Here is a 17,365-nt window from a genome sequence, read left to right on the forward strand (position 1 = left end):
TATTAATTATTCATTATTTAGTTATTACTATGGCGAACGATCATTACCCGTTACTATCCCCTGAAGATTTGACATATAAATATAAAAAAATTGACATATAAATAATGCCTTATATACGCCTATATATATACGTTTTGACATACAAATAAAAACATTTTCAAGGACATATAAATAAAAAAATATTACAAAAGAAAATAGAAAGACACAGTGGTTTACCGTAGACTAGGTGGGAGTGGAAGGGAGGAGAGGTGTTAAAAATTTAATTTGATTCAGTGATCGTTTGAAAGAAGACAACTTGTTATCAAAGCAATCAAGACTGGTATGTTTGTTAGCCGACCTAAGAATTCTGGGCATAGGAGAATGAAAACCATAGTTAGTTTTATGGTTATAAGTATGAAAGAGTTAGTTTTGTCGGAGGTTTCTAGTTGGGATATTTAATTTTATTGAGCTCAGTAGTTCAGGCGCCTCAAAGAGTGAGCTGAGAATTTTAAATAGAACTAGAAGGTTGGATTTATTTATATTTATTTTAAAATAATAAATAAATGAAACTTCTGAATAGTGACTCTTCGTTTTGGTGCTTCTATTAACTTTTTTATTTATTTACATACATAAGTTTACTGTACATTATTTGAGACATAAGTCCTAACTCCATGGGACTAAAAGTCTTGAGTTTTTTTTAATTTTTTTATTATTTTATTTATTGGGGATATCAACAGTAATACATGTAATAAAAATATAACAAATAACATATACAGAGAATAAAACCAATGACAGATATCCACAGAAATACATTAAATACACGTACAATACATACTAGTGTGTTTGTGTGAGTGTAAGTGAGTGAGAAGGTGGGTGTGTGGGTGTGTGGGTGTTATATTGGAAAGAGGGTGTCAGGTATCGAAAATATAAATATATGTAAAATATTAAGAATTAGAGATAAAATTTAATAATATAAAATAAAACTTTATTATTGAAACTAAGTATAAGACAAAAAAGTATGTTTTAAGACGCGCATTTTAAATGTTATTTTATTACAATCAAATGGATCAACAAGGGGAAAGTTCAAATTATATTCACTAGCAAAACGTATAAGTGGAGAGTTCTGGGCATAGTTCGTACGAACTGCTGGCACATGAAATAGAGAGCTCGACGTGTGACGGGTGCGGTAGCCGGGGAGATGGGACTAGTAATTAGTTCACATAGACACATGAGTACATCACCACAAATATAGGATCGGAAACATATAAGTATTTTAAAAAAAAAAATATATATAAATATGGCACATCGATATGGTAAACAGTAAACTCAAACACTCAAAACTCCTTGATGATTTTCCTATTCAAATCTTTCCCACTAAGGAAAATCCAGTCCTTTACTACTTTCTTGAAAATTGTTTTTGTCCTTGAGAGCTCAATCTATATTATTTAATAATATATACGGCACGCAGTACCATTTGCCATAAAAAATACATAGTGTGTAGAAATAAACATTTTATATAATATAAAGTAAATAAAAAAAATATATATGTGCCTACATGTCATAGCTCAGTGGTTTCATTCAATGAACACGCCAACATATTCTGCCAAAATTAAATCAATAGAAGGCATGGGTCATAATTTATTCAATTTTAAAAAAAAAGTAAAATTGTTTTAAAAAAAAAGGACAGGTAGGTAATTATAATTTTTTGTATGATTAGTATACTTATTGGAAAAAAAAATCTTGACTAATAAGCATAAAATTACAAAATGGTTGGTAAATACATAATTAAGTAATAACGTTTCTACCTTTTTTATATAGTGAAAAGTCGTATTGAGAAAGGGAGTTCGTTTTACATTTATTTTTCTACATATATATATTTAGTATCTCAACAAATATTTTGTATTTTATTTTCATTTTATTTCTACTATCTGAAATAGATTCCCCACAGTTAAACTTCAAAAACATTCGATGAAATAGAATAACAATCCAGAATATCAAAGCATAAATAATAAAATTAAAATAAATTAACAGATATAAATTATGCGAATTTAGTTACATACATAATCAAATTTACAAAATAATTGTATCATTGAAATCTATAGAAAATAATAAAAAAATATAATTGAAATGGTAATTAAGATATGGTTTCTATAAATTCACTCTTTGCCATAGTAAGAAATTGAAGAAATAAATAATTTGCCACATCACAGTGAGTACCAAATTAAATTCTACAAAACTAACAAAAATATTGTTAAGTACTGAATTTACATGTTCTATACTAGCAATTTACATGAAACTTTAAATCCTCTGTTCCTAATTCCCAAATTCTTCATATTTCTAATTCTTGTTCTTCTAACGTCGTGTGAGCAAGTCACATGTGAATAGTTATCTCCCTGATAAATCCTTATCATATCCTGCGTCAGCATATTTCGTACAAAGTGGAGTTAGTGTTATAGAAACAGCCTAAATTATACAAATTATCATCATCTATACGATACCGGTATCCGTGCCATAGCAAAAGTGACATGATTCATATAAGAAACACTCGGAAGAACTTTAAACGTGAGTAACATTTTCTATGCAGTCCAAAAATATTAATTCCCGCTGTAATCAGTGAACAATGCCTGAAAGGAGTTGAGCTGAGCAAACACACCTGTACCCCAGAGGCAAATGGATGCAAACCCAGAATTTGATGAAATGACATTTCAATTTTCGTAACCAGTTTATCATCATGTTCATTGATTTTGAAAAAATGCACTTCTTACAATAAAAAAAATCCAATGTATTGAGATTCTAAAAATACAAATGAATTTTTTTTTCCTCTTCATTGCTTCCCGTTATTCATTGCTTTGCTTATGCATACAAAGCTTTTTTTCATGGTATGTATATTTTGCATGACAGTTATTTTTCATATATTTTTCATATTCACATAATGGAGTTCTGGTACCAACCCTAATGTATGGAAGCGAAGCATGGAGTTGGAAAAAAAGGGACGAAAGTAGACTGAATGCTGTTGAAATGCGATCCCTCAGGCGAATGTGCGGAAAAACAATGTATGATAGGTGCCCTAATGTCGAAATTAGAGCAGAATGCAAGGCTGAGTTAAGCATTATCGACAAAATTAAGAAAGGTCTTTTGCGATGGCTCGGTCATGTGGAGCGAATGAATGATGAAAGAACGGCTAAAAAGATTTATGATGCGAATGTGTCTGGTTGTAGAAGTCGAGGAAGGCCGAGAAAGACATGGCATGATCAAGTACAACAAATTCTTGAAAGTGGTCATGTGAAAAGTCGGAATAATCGACGTGCGTGCATGAGAAGATGTATGAATGTGAAGGAAGCAAAGGAAGTGTGCCAGGACAGAGTGGTGTGGCGTTCTATCCTCTCTGCCTACCCCTCTGGGGAAATGGCGTGATGGTTAGTTAGTTAGTTAGTTAGTTAGTTATTTTTCACGGGTCTGGGTCAATTACAACATTATTTTTTTTCATTTTTGTGAGTATGGCTTTTAGAAAGTCAATATATTTTTCAAAAATTTGGCCGTATTGTGCGCACATTTGTATTCAGTTAAACATCTCGGTGTCAAACATAGGACAATCGTGTAATACATGGAGGACGTCCTGAGAGCTGAGTCCATCGCAAGGGCAGCAATCGTAATATATGCAGGACGTCACGAGAGCTGAGTCCATCGCAAGGGCAGCATCGTTATAAATTATTAGAAATCACTTAAAGAAAGTAGATGTTTTATGCTTGTGTTCAACATTTGACGTTTGAATTTGCATCCGTCTGCCTCTGAGGTACAGATTTATTATATTATAAGCAAATAAAATTACGGAAAGAAAGCAGATAAGTAAATTTTCGCAATATCGAACATTATAAAAAATATTTCTTTAATATTAGCGTAACAAACTTGCCCATTACTTCGCTGCAAAGGTAGCCAAATGATGTTGTCTAATATAAATGACTTTATATAATAAACATAAATTAAAGAAATTGGAAAATAACTGAAATGTGAGTTTTGTTTCTTGTTATTTACGGTAACTACTCAAAGTGATCGTAAGTTAGAGCTGAAAATACTTCAACCCTCTAAAATTTACGCGCCCTGCAGATTGTGAATCTCTGCCTCTCACTAGCAGAGTAAATACATTACTGACTAAGCAAATTGGTTTTTGGGTTACTGAAGCGTAATTAGGAGTGCAGAAGGCTGTTTGCTTTGCTTTGTATGTCTTGTTATATCGTAAAATTAATCTCCATACGCAAAACGATATAATATGCTTATTTTACTACGCGATTAACAATTAAACTTTCTTTGTTTTGCTCCTATGGATTCCAAACGTTAATGATTTCATTCTAAGATTTATACGTAATTTCAACAGATACCGAAAAAAAAAATTATTTCATTTAATAATTAATTTAAATTTTTGTACTACCGAAAAAATTCAATTATTGTAAAAAGTGTCCTGTCTTTATACTTTCAATGAGTGAATACTACAATTTAAGAATGTTAATGTCTGAAAAAGTTAACACCTAATTTATTTAAAAAAATCTTATTTTTATTATTCCTCACACAACGTGGAATTCTTTGGAAAAGATCTTCCGGCTTTTCGTAGATTTCTTCGCCACTAAAACAGTATGGGATGGAGATGAATTGCCATGGTTCAGATCAAAGTCATATATTTATTGCATTTCTGAATATGTTGTAAAATATTGTTTTACTGCTCAGGTTCGTTTTTGCTAGGTACACAGTTTTATGTTCTTTTTCTTCAGTTTCTTGTACAAATTATGTTTCAGTCATACAACTGTTGTAATAAGCTTATGCCGTATTCATAATAAATAAATGATGAACTGAAAACTTCTAAAGTTATGTTTTAGTATTATCAATATGTGAAGCATAAATTTTGTGGTCGAAAATTTTGCTTAATGTTATTAGACAATGTTCCAGACCGCGAACATAATAATAATATTGCGGGAATAAGATAATTTTGTGTTATTTTATGTTGTGTTTTACCACAAAAAATATTTTTCTGACTGAACTATAAAAAAGGGAAACTTTTATTAGGCAAACGTAAAAAAAAACCTTTGGTTATTAAGAAAATTATAATGTTTAATATTATACTAAGGCTTAAATTTAGAAAGCCGGGTCAAAATATCGACTACCCCACCCTGGTTTAACTTATAAATTATGAAGTTGTGTTTTTTTTGTAATCTTTAAATTGACATTTTTAAAATCAGATTTCGAAAGTAAAATAAGTATGATCTCAATTAGTAATAGCACGAGAATAGAATTTATAAAAGAAAAGAAAGAAACGCTGTTCTGTGGCCGGTGTTAGTGTAAAAGATACAAAAACAAACTACGAAATTCGTTCATTCAGTTAGTTATTGGCAGTAGTCGAGAGTGTACGCTAGTTTTGCGACCAGTGTATTGTTGTTTTTTTATTTTGCTTAAACAGGCCAATATGATTTTAAAATTTTTATAAGTTATGGTAAAGTAATTATTTGATCGCATGTCTCTGTGGTTTTTTTTCAAATGTCTGAACTTCGGAATATTGTGTCTTTTGCTCATGGATACATGATACATCAACGCGTGTTAGGGAATTTTCTATCACAGCCTTTTAATTATTATTGAAATTAATAAAGAAAATAAAATAATACAGTCAGGAATACAAAGAAATAAAATTAAATACTCATTATTCCTTTTTATCCAACACTCATTCGTAACCCTGTATATTTTTTGGAATTCAAAATTTAGATTGAAAATATTTACTAATCTAATTTTAAAAATACATCATGCTAAATGCTTAGATGTCACTCCCCTTAATACACACAAAGAGAGTTTTTTTCTTTTACTTAATGGGAAACGGTACTTTAAATAAACGTATATAATCCATATCTAGTCGACTTGATGGTGTAATGGCCAGCGTGAATGCCTACCGTGCAAAAGGTCATGGGTTCGATTTCCGACATGGTTGATATGAAACATTTATTTAAAAGGGTGTTTTCACTCAAGAATATTTCATAGTCCTTGGACTGGTACCTGAAGCGTAAGACTGATCACCTTACCTTCATGTTACAAATTGATCGAGATATGCTGCGATTGGTGTACCAATCTAGTGCCTTATGAATAAAGAAGGGAATAATGATGATGATGATATAATCCATATTAAAAAATCCATTTCATTTTAATATTTCGTACCTAGGTATGTTTTGTACCTAAGTCGGCATCGTGGTGTAATGGTCAGCGCATTCGTCTACCATGCAAGAGGTTTTGGGTTCGACTCCCGACATGGTTGACATGAAATATTATTTAAAAGGGTGTTTTTACACTAGAATATTTCATAGTCCATAGACTGGTACCCAAAGCGTTAGACTGATCACCTTACCTTCATGTAACAAAAATTATCAAAATACGCTGCGATTGGTGTATCAATGATGTGACATATGTACCATTAGGTGCGAAAAGAGAATGATGATGATATTTTTCTGAATATTTTTTTTTTTTAATATCCGATGTTCATAATACCTAAAGAATTATATGAACAACTTAATTTGTTACACCAAATACATATAAATTTAACTATTTTAATACTTTTTCAATGCAAGTGGCTTTTTAAACACTTAGCGTTTAATTTGGTTATGTATCCAAAATAAAACAAGTTTATTGGATTGTAATTCTATTTTATTTTTTATAAAATATACAAAGGGTATATTGTGACGCGTTTTTCTTCAATATAACCAAAGTATTCCTCTAATATACTCAGTATACCCTAATTGAATTTTAATTACTCTACTTATTTTAGCTTGTATAGAAATCCACAAACATAAAATAGCAAATATTTTTAGTATATAAGGAAACTTTGTAAATATTTAAGTTAGTTTGTTTGAAAATGTCCTAACAAGACGAAACGCGTCTCAATATACCCTTTGTATATTTTATAAAAAATAAAGTAGAATTACAATCCAATAAACTTGTTTTATTTTGGATACATTACCAAATAAAATATGGAATTCTACCAATTGTCTGCATACACAATAAATAACTTAGCGTTTAGTTTATTGGTTTGCTTTTTAAAAATACATTTACTTATTATATAATTAAAAAAAAACATTATTTAAAAGATTATAAAGATAATGAACCAACCTTTAACTATCTCTCTAGGTCCCTTCCTGAGTAGCAGATGCTCTCCATCCTCTCTCCTCCACAGGATCCTTGGCTGTGGCCTCCCAGTGGCCCTGCAGACAAGGGTACTGTTCTCTCCCTCTTGGGCCGTGACGTCACCGGACGTCTGTCCGTCGGATATATCCGGCGGAACTGGGAAAAAAGGAAAATACGTGAGATAAAAACAATCATGAAAAGAGAATATTTTTTAATTTTCTGTTTTCATTTTAAATTGTATAATACCTAGGTATGTTTATTGACAATGGTTTGATTTTCCGAAATAACATGTTGGTACACTTTTAATAACATAAAAATTATACAAAATTAACATAAAAACAAAGTACCTTCTACGAAAAATGGAAATTTTTCTTTGCACCTTCACAATAGTAAGTACACCAAATAATAAAACCAACATACTGATGACCATCAAGAATTTGCTTATCACCTTATCAATTTAAATCATAACTTTAATACAAATACAGTAGAAAGTTCTTACATTCTCATTATAAAGGTGTAAAAGTAATTTAAATTGAAATATTTCACATTAAAAGGCCTTGGAAAAATAATTTGGACTCCGTTAATAATCAAATAAATTCAGCAAGGAATCATTTGCTTTATAATAATTGCTTTGTTTACTAAATTTATCAAAACTGACAGGAGAAAACTGATGAATTTGATCAATTTATAATGTATCTAAAATAAGGTTTTAGATTGTGCCTTGTTGCAAATGGTTTATCTTTATGCTCCAACCAGAAACAGGACAAACCATCCGCTATTATATTTAATAAAATAAAGCCGGACAGTGTCTGGATTCATACTCTTATACACCGTATGCATAGCAATAGATTTGCAGACCATACCGATATCTTGAATAAATCACTTCCAAGTATTAAGAGAAAACAATCAAAATATTTCAGGTTAATGCATAATGTCTTGTTTTGTTTGTACATTAGGATTTCACAAAAAAATCTATGTTTTTTTTAAAGGCAAAATCATCCTATTTTATTTGTATTAGATCAAAACAATTGTACATAAATTTTAACGTAATTTGAACGATGGCAACCCGTGTCGATTTACATCTAAACATAGTCAGTACTTGTTGACTAAGGCAAGCGTACACCGCCTGTCAATGTGCTTATAATTTCGATAACAAAGTTTTCATGTTTTTAGTGAGTAACCGTATTATTTTTATAAATGATCACGACAGTAGAACCACACTTGAAGTTCTAAAAAAAATATATTTTATAGGGTATGCAAAACATCAAATAACGGATTGAAAACTTCCTTCTAATGGACAAGTTCTCGTAATTTTATTTAAAAATATCAATATTATTTTAGTTTTATATGTTTATATTTGTAAAACTGAAATAAAGTGTTTAGTTTACTCAAATTAGTGTTTGATTTCTAATTATAAGTTTATCTATTTTAATGGTCACTCTATATAAAAATGAAAAACTTCTCTCTTCTTAAGATAATTTACTCCTCTCTTTTATTTAACTATTGCTGCGTAATGGTTTATATTACATGTGTCCTATCAGCACGTTGGTTGATATTTTGTGCAACTATGTTGAAGACAGACAGGTACGTCTCAAAACTGGTAAATATGTGTAAATTTTTACTCACAAAGATGAAAATGTTTTTTTCTTGACCAAAAAGTAAAAATTAATTCATAAATAATAAATAAGATCTTTTTCATTGACATAATTTGTGCTTGATTTTTAGTGCCCTCTTAAACATGTTCTATTTAAAGAGAAAAGGATCAGGGTTTTAATTAAATAAAAAAAAAGAATCAATCAAATTGGTCACTCAGTATTGACAAAACAAGCACCAATGAATCCAATTTCGTTTGCAAATTGTAAATTGTATTTACGACATATGAAAAATTTATTTCATAATATGGATGAAATATATTTTATGACGAACACTTAATTTAACTAGTAAATCATGCGTGAAGCACGTAATGAAATGTTAAATTGATAAAATCAATTATTCTTTTATTCAATAAATTCCTTGTACCTCGAATCATAATCTTTTTTATGTTAATTATATTGAAAACGAAAGAAAAATGATATTTTGTAATTCTGAAGTCTTTGTCATAAGGAAGTTCATTTTAAACCCAATATAAATTATAATTCAATGATTGGGGTATGATGAAACCGAAGGACTTAGTATCAAATTCATTTCGACATGTTTCACTGGATAAGCCAAATGAAATTTGCATGAGAAGATTGCTTCAATTTATTAAGATTTACATTCCCCTGTACATGGAATATTAGGAATGTATGAGAAATACCACATTGTTTAAGAGAAAAATGCTACAAACATAAAACAAAAAGCGAAGATTTTATTGGATACGGTAAAAATATTAAGTGGTTTTCTTTCGTTAATAATTATTATTCTGATGCGTATTTTTCCTGTTCCACGAGAATATTGAAGTATGGTTATGAACCCATCTTCTTCTTTTGCCGCTCCTACCGGAGGTTGGTGACCATCATTCTGAATTCATCACGGTCCTGGACTAGTCTAATCAGTGCTTGTGCATCTGACACACCGAACCATTGTCTATGATTTCTGAGCCATAATACTCTTTTCCGTCCCATACCCAGCCTATTCTCTATTTTTCCTTTCATTATAAGTTGGAGAAGGCCATGTTTCTCATTCCGGAATGTGTGACAAAAACATGGGGGTTTTTTTCTTTTGACAGTGGTCAGAAACTCCATTTCTTTGTCATTATGCTTAAAAATGTTTCAGTGGAGACGCAATCAGTTCATGAGATTCGAAGCATTTTTCAGCAAAACCAAAGCTCGAAGGCTTCAATTTTGTTTATTGTTGAGATTTTGAGGGTCCAACTCTCTACTTTGCACTGCAACACTGGTAATACAAAAGGTTTTTTTGCTCTCCATTTGATAATTTTTAATTTCAATCTTTGACTCTGACCTTTTTCTTGACACTCAAATTAGTAGAACGATAAGTTCACCAAGCGCCAATGTTTTAATTGCTGCGAATCTCGATCATATTTATTAAGATACCTGAAAGGTAAGGTGATCAGTCTTTGGCTTCAGGTACCAGTCCAGTAACTATGAAATAAGGCTGTGTAAAATTACCTTAAGACTAATACTTAATGTCCGTGTTGTCAGGAATCAAACTCAGGACCTCAAGGATGGCAGGTGAATGCGCTAACCACTACACAACGACGAAGACTTATCTTCACTCGATTTTGTTTCTTTTTTTTTCCCTGAGAATAGCCATCGAGTCAAAAGGACTCGTCGAGAATTTTATTTAATCTGTTGTAGAAAAAATAGATGGGTGATATTTTAACTCACAATTTTTTTCATATGCATTCGCCGTTTTCATCGCTTTCGTGACATCTTTGGTATCTTAGTGGTATCTTTCTTATAAAATAAAATGAATTCCTACAAAAACAGATAGTTTATTATATAAATAAAAGACGAGTGATACTTTAATCCTCAAATTTGGAATATCCAGAGACCGGTTTCATCACTTTCGCGACATCTTCGAGACTGGTATCTTTATTAAGGAGTTCAATGTATTTATACAAAACAGAGGTAAGGATTAATATTTCAAAGTTTTATGAAAGTAAATTAGATAAAGTTATTTTTATTTAAAGGATCATTATCATTTTTTTTTTGGTTAACGAATGAGTTGATATAATGCTATTTTAACGAGTTAAAGCATTTTATTTTTAGTGCCCCATCTTTCGTGAGTGTGGTTTTTGACAATTATGATTATTTTATTATTTGACAATTAATTACCAGTCTCGAAGATGTCGCAAAAGCGATGAAACCGGTCACTGGATATTCATATTTGTGGATTAAAGTATCACTCGTCTTTTATTTATATGATTAAATACAATGAACTTGCATCAAGAATTTTCACTTACAAACTTAAATGTTTTAAAAACAGATAGGATAAAAATTAAAAATTAAATTATTTTGGTGTGAAGGACTTTTTAACCTTTCCAAGCCTAAGCATGGAAAATCCGCGAGTTTTGGAAGGGGGTACCAGCAATACTTTCGATGATCTTATTATTGCAATTAATTAAAGGCAACAAACATTTCTGAATGAAAAACGTTTAATGTAAAAAGGTGGTAAAAATACTAATTTAACCACAATGTAAACAGTTTCGTTCGTTTTATATATATTTAATCTGTGGTATGTATATTTCTCTTTGATTTAATCTATTTACATAGGATAAGGGAATTGGGATGTTATTTGGGTGCTCGAGATGGCTAAAACATATTGAAATTGATAGGGCAAAGGATCCTAAATTATTTCATAAGATAAACATATCCTTGTAACATAACTACATCTACATAATATAATATAATGTAAATGAGACGAGCAATTTACTTAATATCTATCCGATTATGAAATATGGAGACTAAGATATACACCATTAATATTTCATAGCTTTGAATATATTTATATGAACGTAGTTACTTACTCTTCTGATTTTCAACAGTGTTTATAATATGTCTAAATAGCGCTGATTATAAATCAGTTTGTTTAAAGAATAAAACTGATGAATGTCTGGTACGCCAAATGAAATTAATTGTATTTACGTGGAAAAAAAAAACAAATCATTCTATTGCTAATGAGAACTTCATAGTCAGAAAATAAACTGAAAAATAAAAGTGATCAAAAATTATTTCACCGTTGACTTTTCTTTGTTCAAAAATGTGTTTGTTTTCTCCCCTCTGCATATTTTCCAGTAAACCTACAGCATTTCATTATTAAGGTATGAACCTACAATCAGAGGGGTGTTAAGTTACAGCGAGATGATTTTTGTGCGTATAGAAAACACTGTCATTTGTTCAAAGGAACTAATGAACGTATTCGCTTTTCAGTTTTATCACATCGGTCTCATTTGAGTCCTTTGGGTGAAATGTTTTAACAGTCTACTGGATTATAAAAAATGCTTTGAACTGAATAAATTTTACATAGTAATTTATGGTCATAAAAAAATAAAATTTTTGAATTTCAACTTAAGTTTAATAAGTTTAAGTAAAATAAAACTATGGACGTATTTTCATTATTGTAATTAATCGAAAGTTTATTTGTTGAATTATATCAATGAATCATCACTTTATTTAAAAAAAATTGTTTTTTAAAATAACAACACAAAAACGTAGTTTTATTTTTTAGTACTTAATAATTGAGGAGGTAGCTTGGAGAATGGTTTGGAAGTGCTATAGGCCCCTTTTACAGGTAATGCAGAAATGGATTTCGTATAGTCCTTTCTATGGTCGCGCAAATTTTCTATTAAAAATTATTTTAACGTGATACAATTATCATTTTCAAAGTGAATTTCTAAAATAAAGTATAACTTGTCGTCGAAATATTAAAGATAGCAGTGGTTGCGTGTGTGAAATAAAAAAGTAAACAAAAGTCAGCGAGCAGAAAGTTTACCAAAATGTCAAAAACAAAATGTTAAAAAATGTTCATCAAAGAAAAATGTACTGAAGCGTAAAATGTTGTTCTCTTACGTAACTTTACGTAGCCAGTTTATTATGTTAAACGAAATTGAGAAAAAATAATTAAAATCTTATTTTTTCACGTTATTTGGTTTATTGTTATAGTATTGTTTTTTTGCTTTATTATCGATATTTTTTTTATTTATTATCGATATTATTAAGATTCATTTCTTAAACATTTTTTCCTACGCTCCTAATTGCATTTTTTATTCATTTTCGCTTTATACAGCGGAAGAGATCGATCAAGACTGCAGATTGACTTTGTAACAGTTACAGATAGATTTTAAAACCTAATTAAAGATTGCAGAAGTTACTCCCACACAGATATTGACAGTGACCAAATTATGGTTATAGCCCAAAGTCTATTGAAATTGAAGAAAGTTCAAAAAGAAAAACTTAACAAATGAAACACTGAGGCTTCGAAGAGTGAAGAGGTTATAAATAAATACACGGAAAAGACACAAGATGGTATTACGAATGATATATCACAATAAATAGAACACGTTAATGAAATCTGGGTGGCAAATCAAGTAACTAACTAACTAACTAACCATCACGCCATTTCCCCAGAGGGGTAGGCAGAGAGGATAGAACGCCACACCACTCTGTCCTGGCACACTTCCTTTGCTTCCTTCACATTCATACATCTTCTCATGCACGCACGTCGATTATTCCGACTTTTCACATGACCACTTTCAAGAATTTGTTGTACTTGATCATGCCATGTCTTTCTCGGCCTTCCTCGACTTCTACAACCAGACACATTCGCATCATAAATCTTTTTAGCCGTTCTTTCATCATTCATTCGCTCCACATGACCGAACCAATGTGGCAAATCAAGTCATTGGCAAAAATCGAACTGCGGCAAGAAAATAATGAATAACAGAACTGAACTGAAAGAAGAACTGCCTCAAGCAAGGCTTGCGTTGAACTTGAGTCGAATAATATCAACCTTAAACTCCGCAAGCAACTTGCCAAGACAAATGTATGTAGTATATTGATGTACGGTTTTAAGACACGGTGCCTTAATAAAAGAGATAAAAAAAGACCAAAGGCCTTTGAGATGTGGTGCTACAAAAAAATATTAGGAATTTTTTGGAGATACCACATCACTAACGACGAGGTTCTCAGCGGAATCGAAGAAGGGTGGCACCTAATTAAAACCATCTCAGAGAAGCGAAACCAATGGATCGGCCACATTATACCTCATAAGAGTCTCCTGCATTACATCATAGAGGGAATAGCTGAGGGAACAAATTACAGAGGGCGCCCTCGGCGGGAATATTTGGAGCAAGTGTGCGAGGATTTAAACTGCGCCTTATATGTCAAACCGAAAAAGGCTGCAGAGAATAGAGACCAATGGAGGACGAAATGCAGGACTTCTCTGCAAACAAATCACCAGGATTGAAACTGCAAAGAAGATTCTTTTTCTAATTATTTTTATTTTACAACATAACTTTCCTTATATAAGTTAACTTTTTCACAAACGTTTTAAAAAATATATTTTGAAATAGTTTCCGTACCTTTTAAAATATATTTTTGTTTTTTTTAAATTTATTATTTGTAACACATTGCTTGCTGTGAAAAATAACAAAACAAGGTGACGGGTTTCGAAATATTATAATATATCGTGTATGTATGTTATCTTTATAAAACGTATGCCTCTCTAGTTTTCTGTAATTTGATACAATAAATAAACACGAGGGTTGGTTGAAAATAAATGCTCACATGATTGTAGAACGCAAACGAAATGACTTTTAGAAGCGCGCCAGGTAGCAAATGGAAGTAACATTCCTTATCTATACGCATGCGCAAGTTTATCACGTGTATTTTGAGAAACGGAAGTATGAAAACGTGTTCTATTGCTATATCTACGCGAGTTAAATAGCGTGCTATTATCGAGTTTTCAACGGCTGAAAAATTTACTTCTAAAATTCATCATTGTTTTAAAGCTGTTTATAGTGGCGATGCTGTTAATGAATAATTAATAATAAAATTGATTCTCCTAACCTACTAGAAAGACTTCCATTCCGTGTGCCATTTAGACCGACAAGACAAAATATTTTGTTTTACATTGAAAACGCGTCAACAAACTATTTTAAACAATCTACAATACCTAGAATATGCGACCAATATAACAATATATTTACCGAGGCTGATATTTTTTGTGACAATGTATGTAAATTTAGGTCAAAAGTTATAGAAATTTTGAGAGAAGCAGACATTTAACATTGTTATTTTATAAATATTTTTTCATTTCGTTTCATTTACATTTATTATATTGAACATAATTTAAATTATTGTATTAAGTGTAAACAATTTTTTTGGTGTGTGCATGAGTTTCTTACACAAATATACAAAGAAATTGGCAATATATGTGTACATACTGTCTGTTTACCTAATAAAATAAATAATGGGTCTACAGTTAATCGGTAGGTAATTTAATTTCATGGTTATGGGCCTGAAAAACCCATGATTGTTCATGAAGTAAGCAGCAGACGTCCGATCACTTCCAGCCACCATAAACATCGCAAATTCGACGACGATTTGTTTTGAAATGACCGGCAAATCACTCGAAAGCATATTGCAAACTATATTCAAATATCCAAAAAACGTTTTTAATTCATTATTAAACAATTGGAATATCGCAAAATCTTGCAACATAATACCGCTCGTCCACACACCTCGCACGAAATTTAAGATACTCTGCGAAACCTGAAGTTTGAACCGATTCCACACGCTTCTTTCTCCCCCGATCTTGCGCCTTGCGCCTTCCGTTTTTTTTCTCTACTCAAAAAACACCTCACGGGTAATCATTATACTTTGGACGATGAGGTGAAGTCAGTTGGCAAGTATCAAGTGTTCACATCGAGAAAAGTCAGAAATTTTTTTCAGGGACGAAAAAAATAAAAATTTAAAAAAGTGTAATGGTTACTATGTTGAAAAATAAATATATAAATCTGAAGCTTAATAGTTGTACTTAAATTTCCTTTTTGCTCAATTTTACTTTTTTTGTTTCGTATTCTACAAGCATGTGGGCATTTTATTTAGCCTACCCTCGTAATTATATCAATGGGACGTTTCATTGGTATTTTTGGAATATATTTTCAAAAGTTTTACAGGAAATTCGTTATAACTAGCTGCTTCGATAAACTGTAACAGTTTATCATTTAAGTGACCTCTTTTTGTGAATCCTTCCGTCAGTTCTGGCAAGGTCAAGCCAATGAGGATGTATTCAGAAGAAGGTTCGAAGTGTCGATCTGAGATATATCAGAAAATACATGTCTTTGTAAAGGTTAGATTGGATTGTCTAACCTATGTCAAACTGATGATCTTATTTATCTGACGACTAAGGGAACACATGTAGAACCCAAAATTAAGAATTAATGTGTTTTCCGAAATTTGTAAGTTTATTATTTTATCATTTATTTTATAGTTTTGTAATAGTTTTTTAGATTCCGATCTATTTTTTCAAAAGAAATAGAACTTTTAAAGCCAACATTAATGTTGTAAAATATTCATCTTATGAATTTACATATACATACATACATATTTCATCATATGTGAATGTGTATATATATGAGTAATTATAATATACACAAAAAAAAAAATTCTATTAACATACATATTTTTTTATTTGGTTGTAAGCTAGAGTTCTTTGCGATTTAAAACCGATTGATTGGTTCCTCATTAAGGTTTTTACAAAAAAACATAAATTATCTTTGATAATCATTATTATTTTTTAGATCTACCCATATTAACTACAAATTTCCACATGCATACTAATACTCACATATTTATATTTACCCTCACAAACACAAATTTAACATTCGTGAGCAAAAAAATCGACTCAAGCTGCACGCTTGCGTTTAAAAGTGATGAGTGAAAAATTTAATGCTCATATTCTATTTTTGTTTTTGATATCTTAAAGTTAAAGTATTGGCTTTTTAACAATGTGCAATTTGGTGACAATACTTACACACATATTCCCACAAAGTGTTGTGATTAGTTAACATATATTTTAAGCTTGTTTGCAGTAGCGCTCATTAGCAAGCTACTAATCCCTATAAAAGCTTACCCACTTGACCAACCCTTATCAGTTTATCGTCAAACATTAACCGGTATCTTTTTCCCTTATTAACAAAAAGGAATGTTACCTGGAAAATGATACAACCACCGAAGAAGCAGTTCAAGCGGTTGCGCTATTGCAATAAAGCCAGAGCCAGCGTAAAGTCGCTCGTGCGCTGAACATGAGTGAGTCTGCTGTATTAAGAGCTTACCGTCAATACCAAAAGACTAGTTACCTTTAACAAAGATAGGGTTCTGGCCAAAGACGGTGCTCTTTGGAGAGAAATGACCGATTCATTGTCAGTACCGCGCCGAGAAATCAGGCTCTCACTGGCGTTCAAGTCCAACGAGAGCTTAGAGAAACAAGAAGAGTACTTGTCAGTTGATGGACAGTCAGGAGATAACTCAAAGCTGCCAATCTTACGCCAAAAAGGCCAGCTACTGCCCCGAAATTGACCCCAGCCCGCCGAGCAGCCCGACTTTGCTTCGCCAGAGAGCACGTTGATTGGACGTATAACGAATCTGTCCTCTTCTCAGACAAAAACAGAATATACTTACATGACAGCGATAGAAGAGGACGAATCTACAGGAGGCCTTGAGAACTTTTAGCACAATGCTGCATTCAAGAAAATGTGGCTTTTGGAGGAGGTTCTACAATGGTTTTGGCCGGC

The 17,365-nt window shown here is 31.4% G+C and overlaps 1 protein-coding gene across 1 annotated transcript in view; it reads right to left on the reverse strand.

Moving 5' to 3' along the window:
• Positions 1 to 17,365, reverse strand: part of LOC148284013 (lachesin-like) — a 52,005-nt gene that overhangs the window by 20,296 nt on the left and 14,344 nt on the right. The window contains exon 4 of the mRNA XM_088242830.1: positions 7,114 to 7,284. Coding sequence (XP_088098956.1) covers positions 7,114 to 7,284 — 171 coding nt within the window. The remainder of the gene's footprint in view (positions 1 to 7,113; positions 7,285 to 17,365) is intronic.

This window comes from Micrasema longulum, unplaced genomic scaffold, assembly GCF_059751315.1.
Source record: "Micrasema longulum isolate JH-2025_06_02 unplaced genomic scaffold, ASM5975131v1 h1tg000167l, whole genome shotgun sequence".
Lineage (NCBI taxonomy): Eukaryota > Metazoa > Arthropoda > Insecta > Trichoptera > Brachycentridae > Micrasema > Micrasema longulum.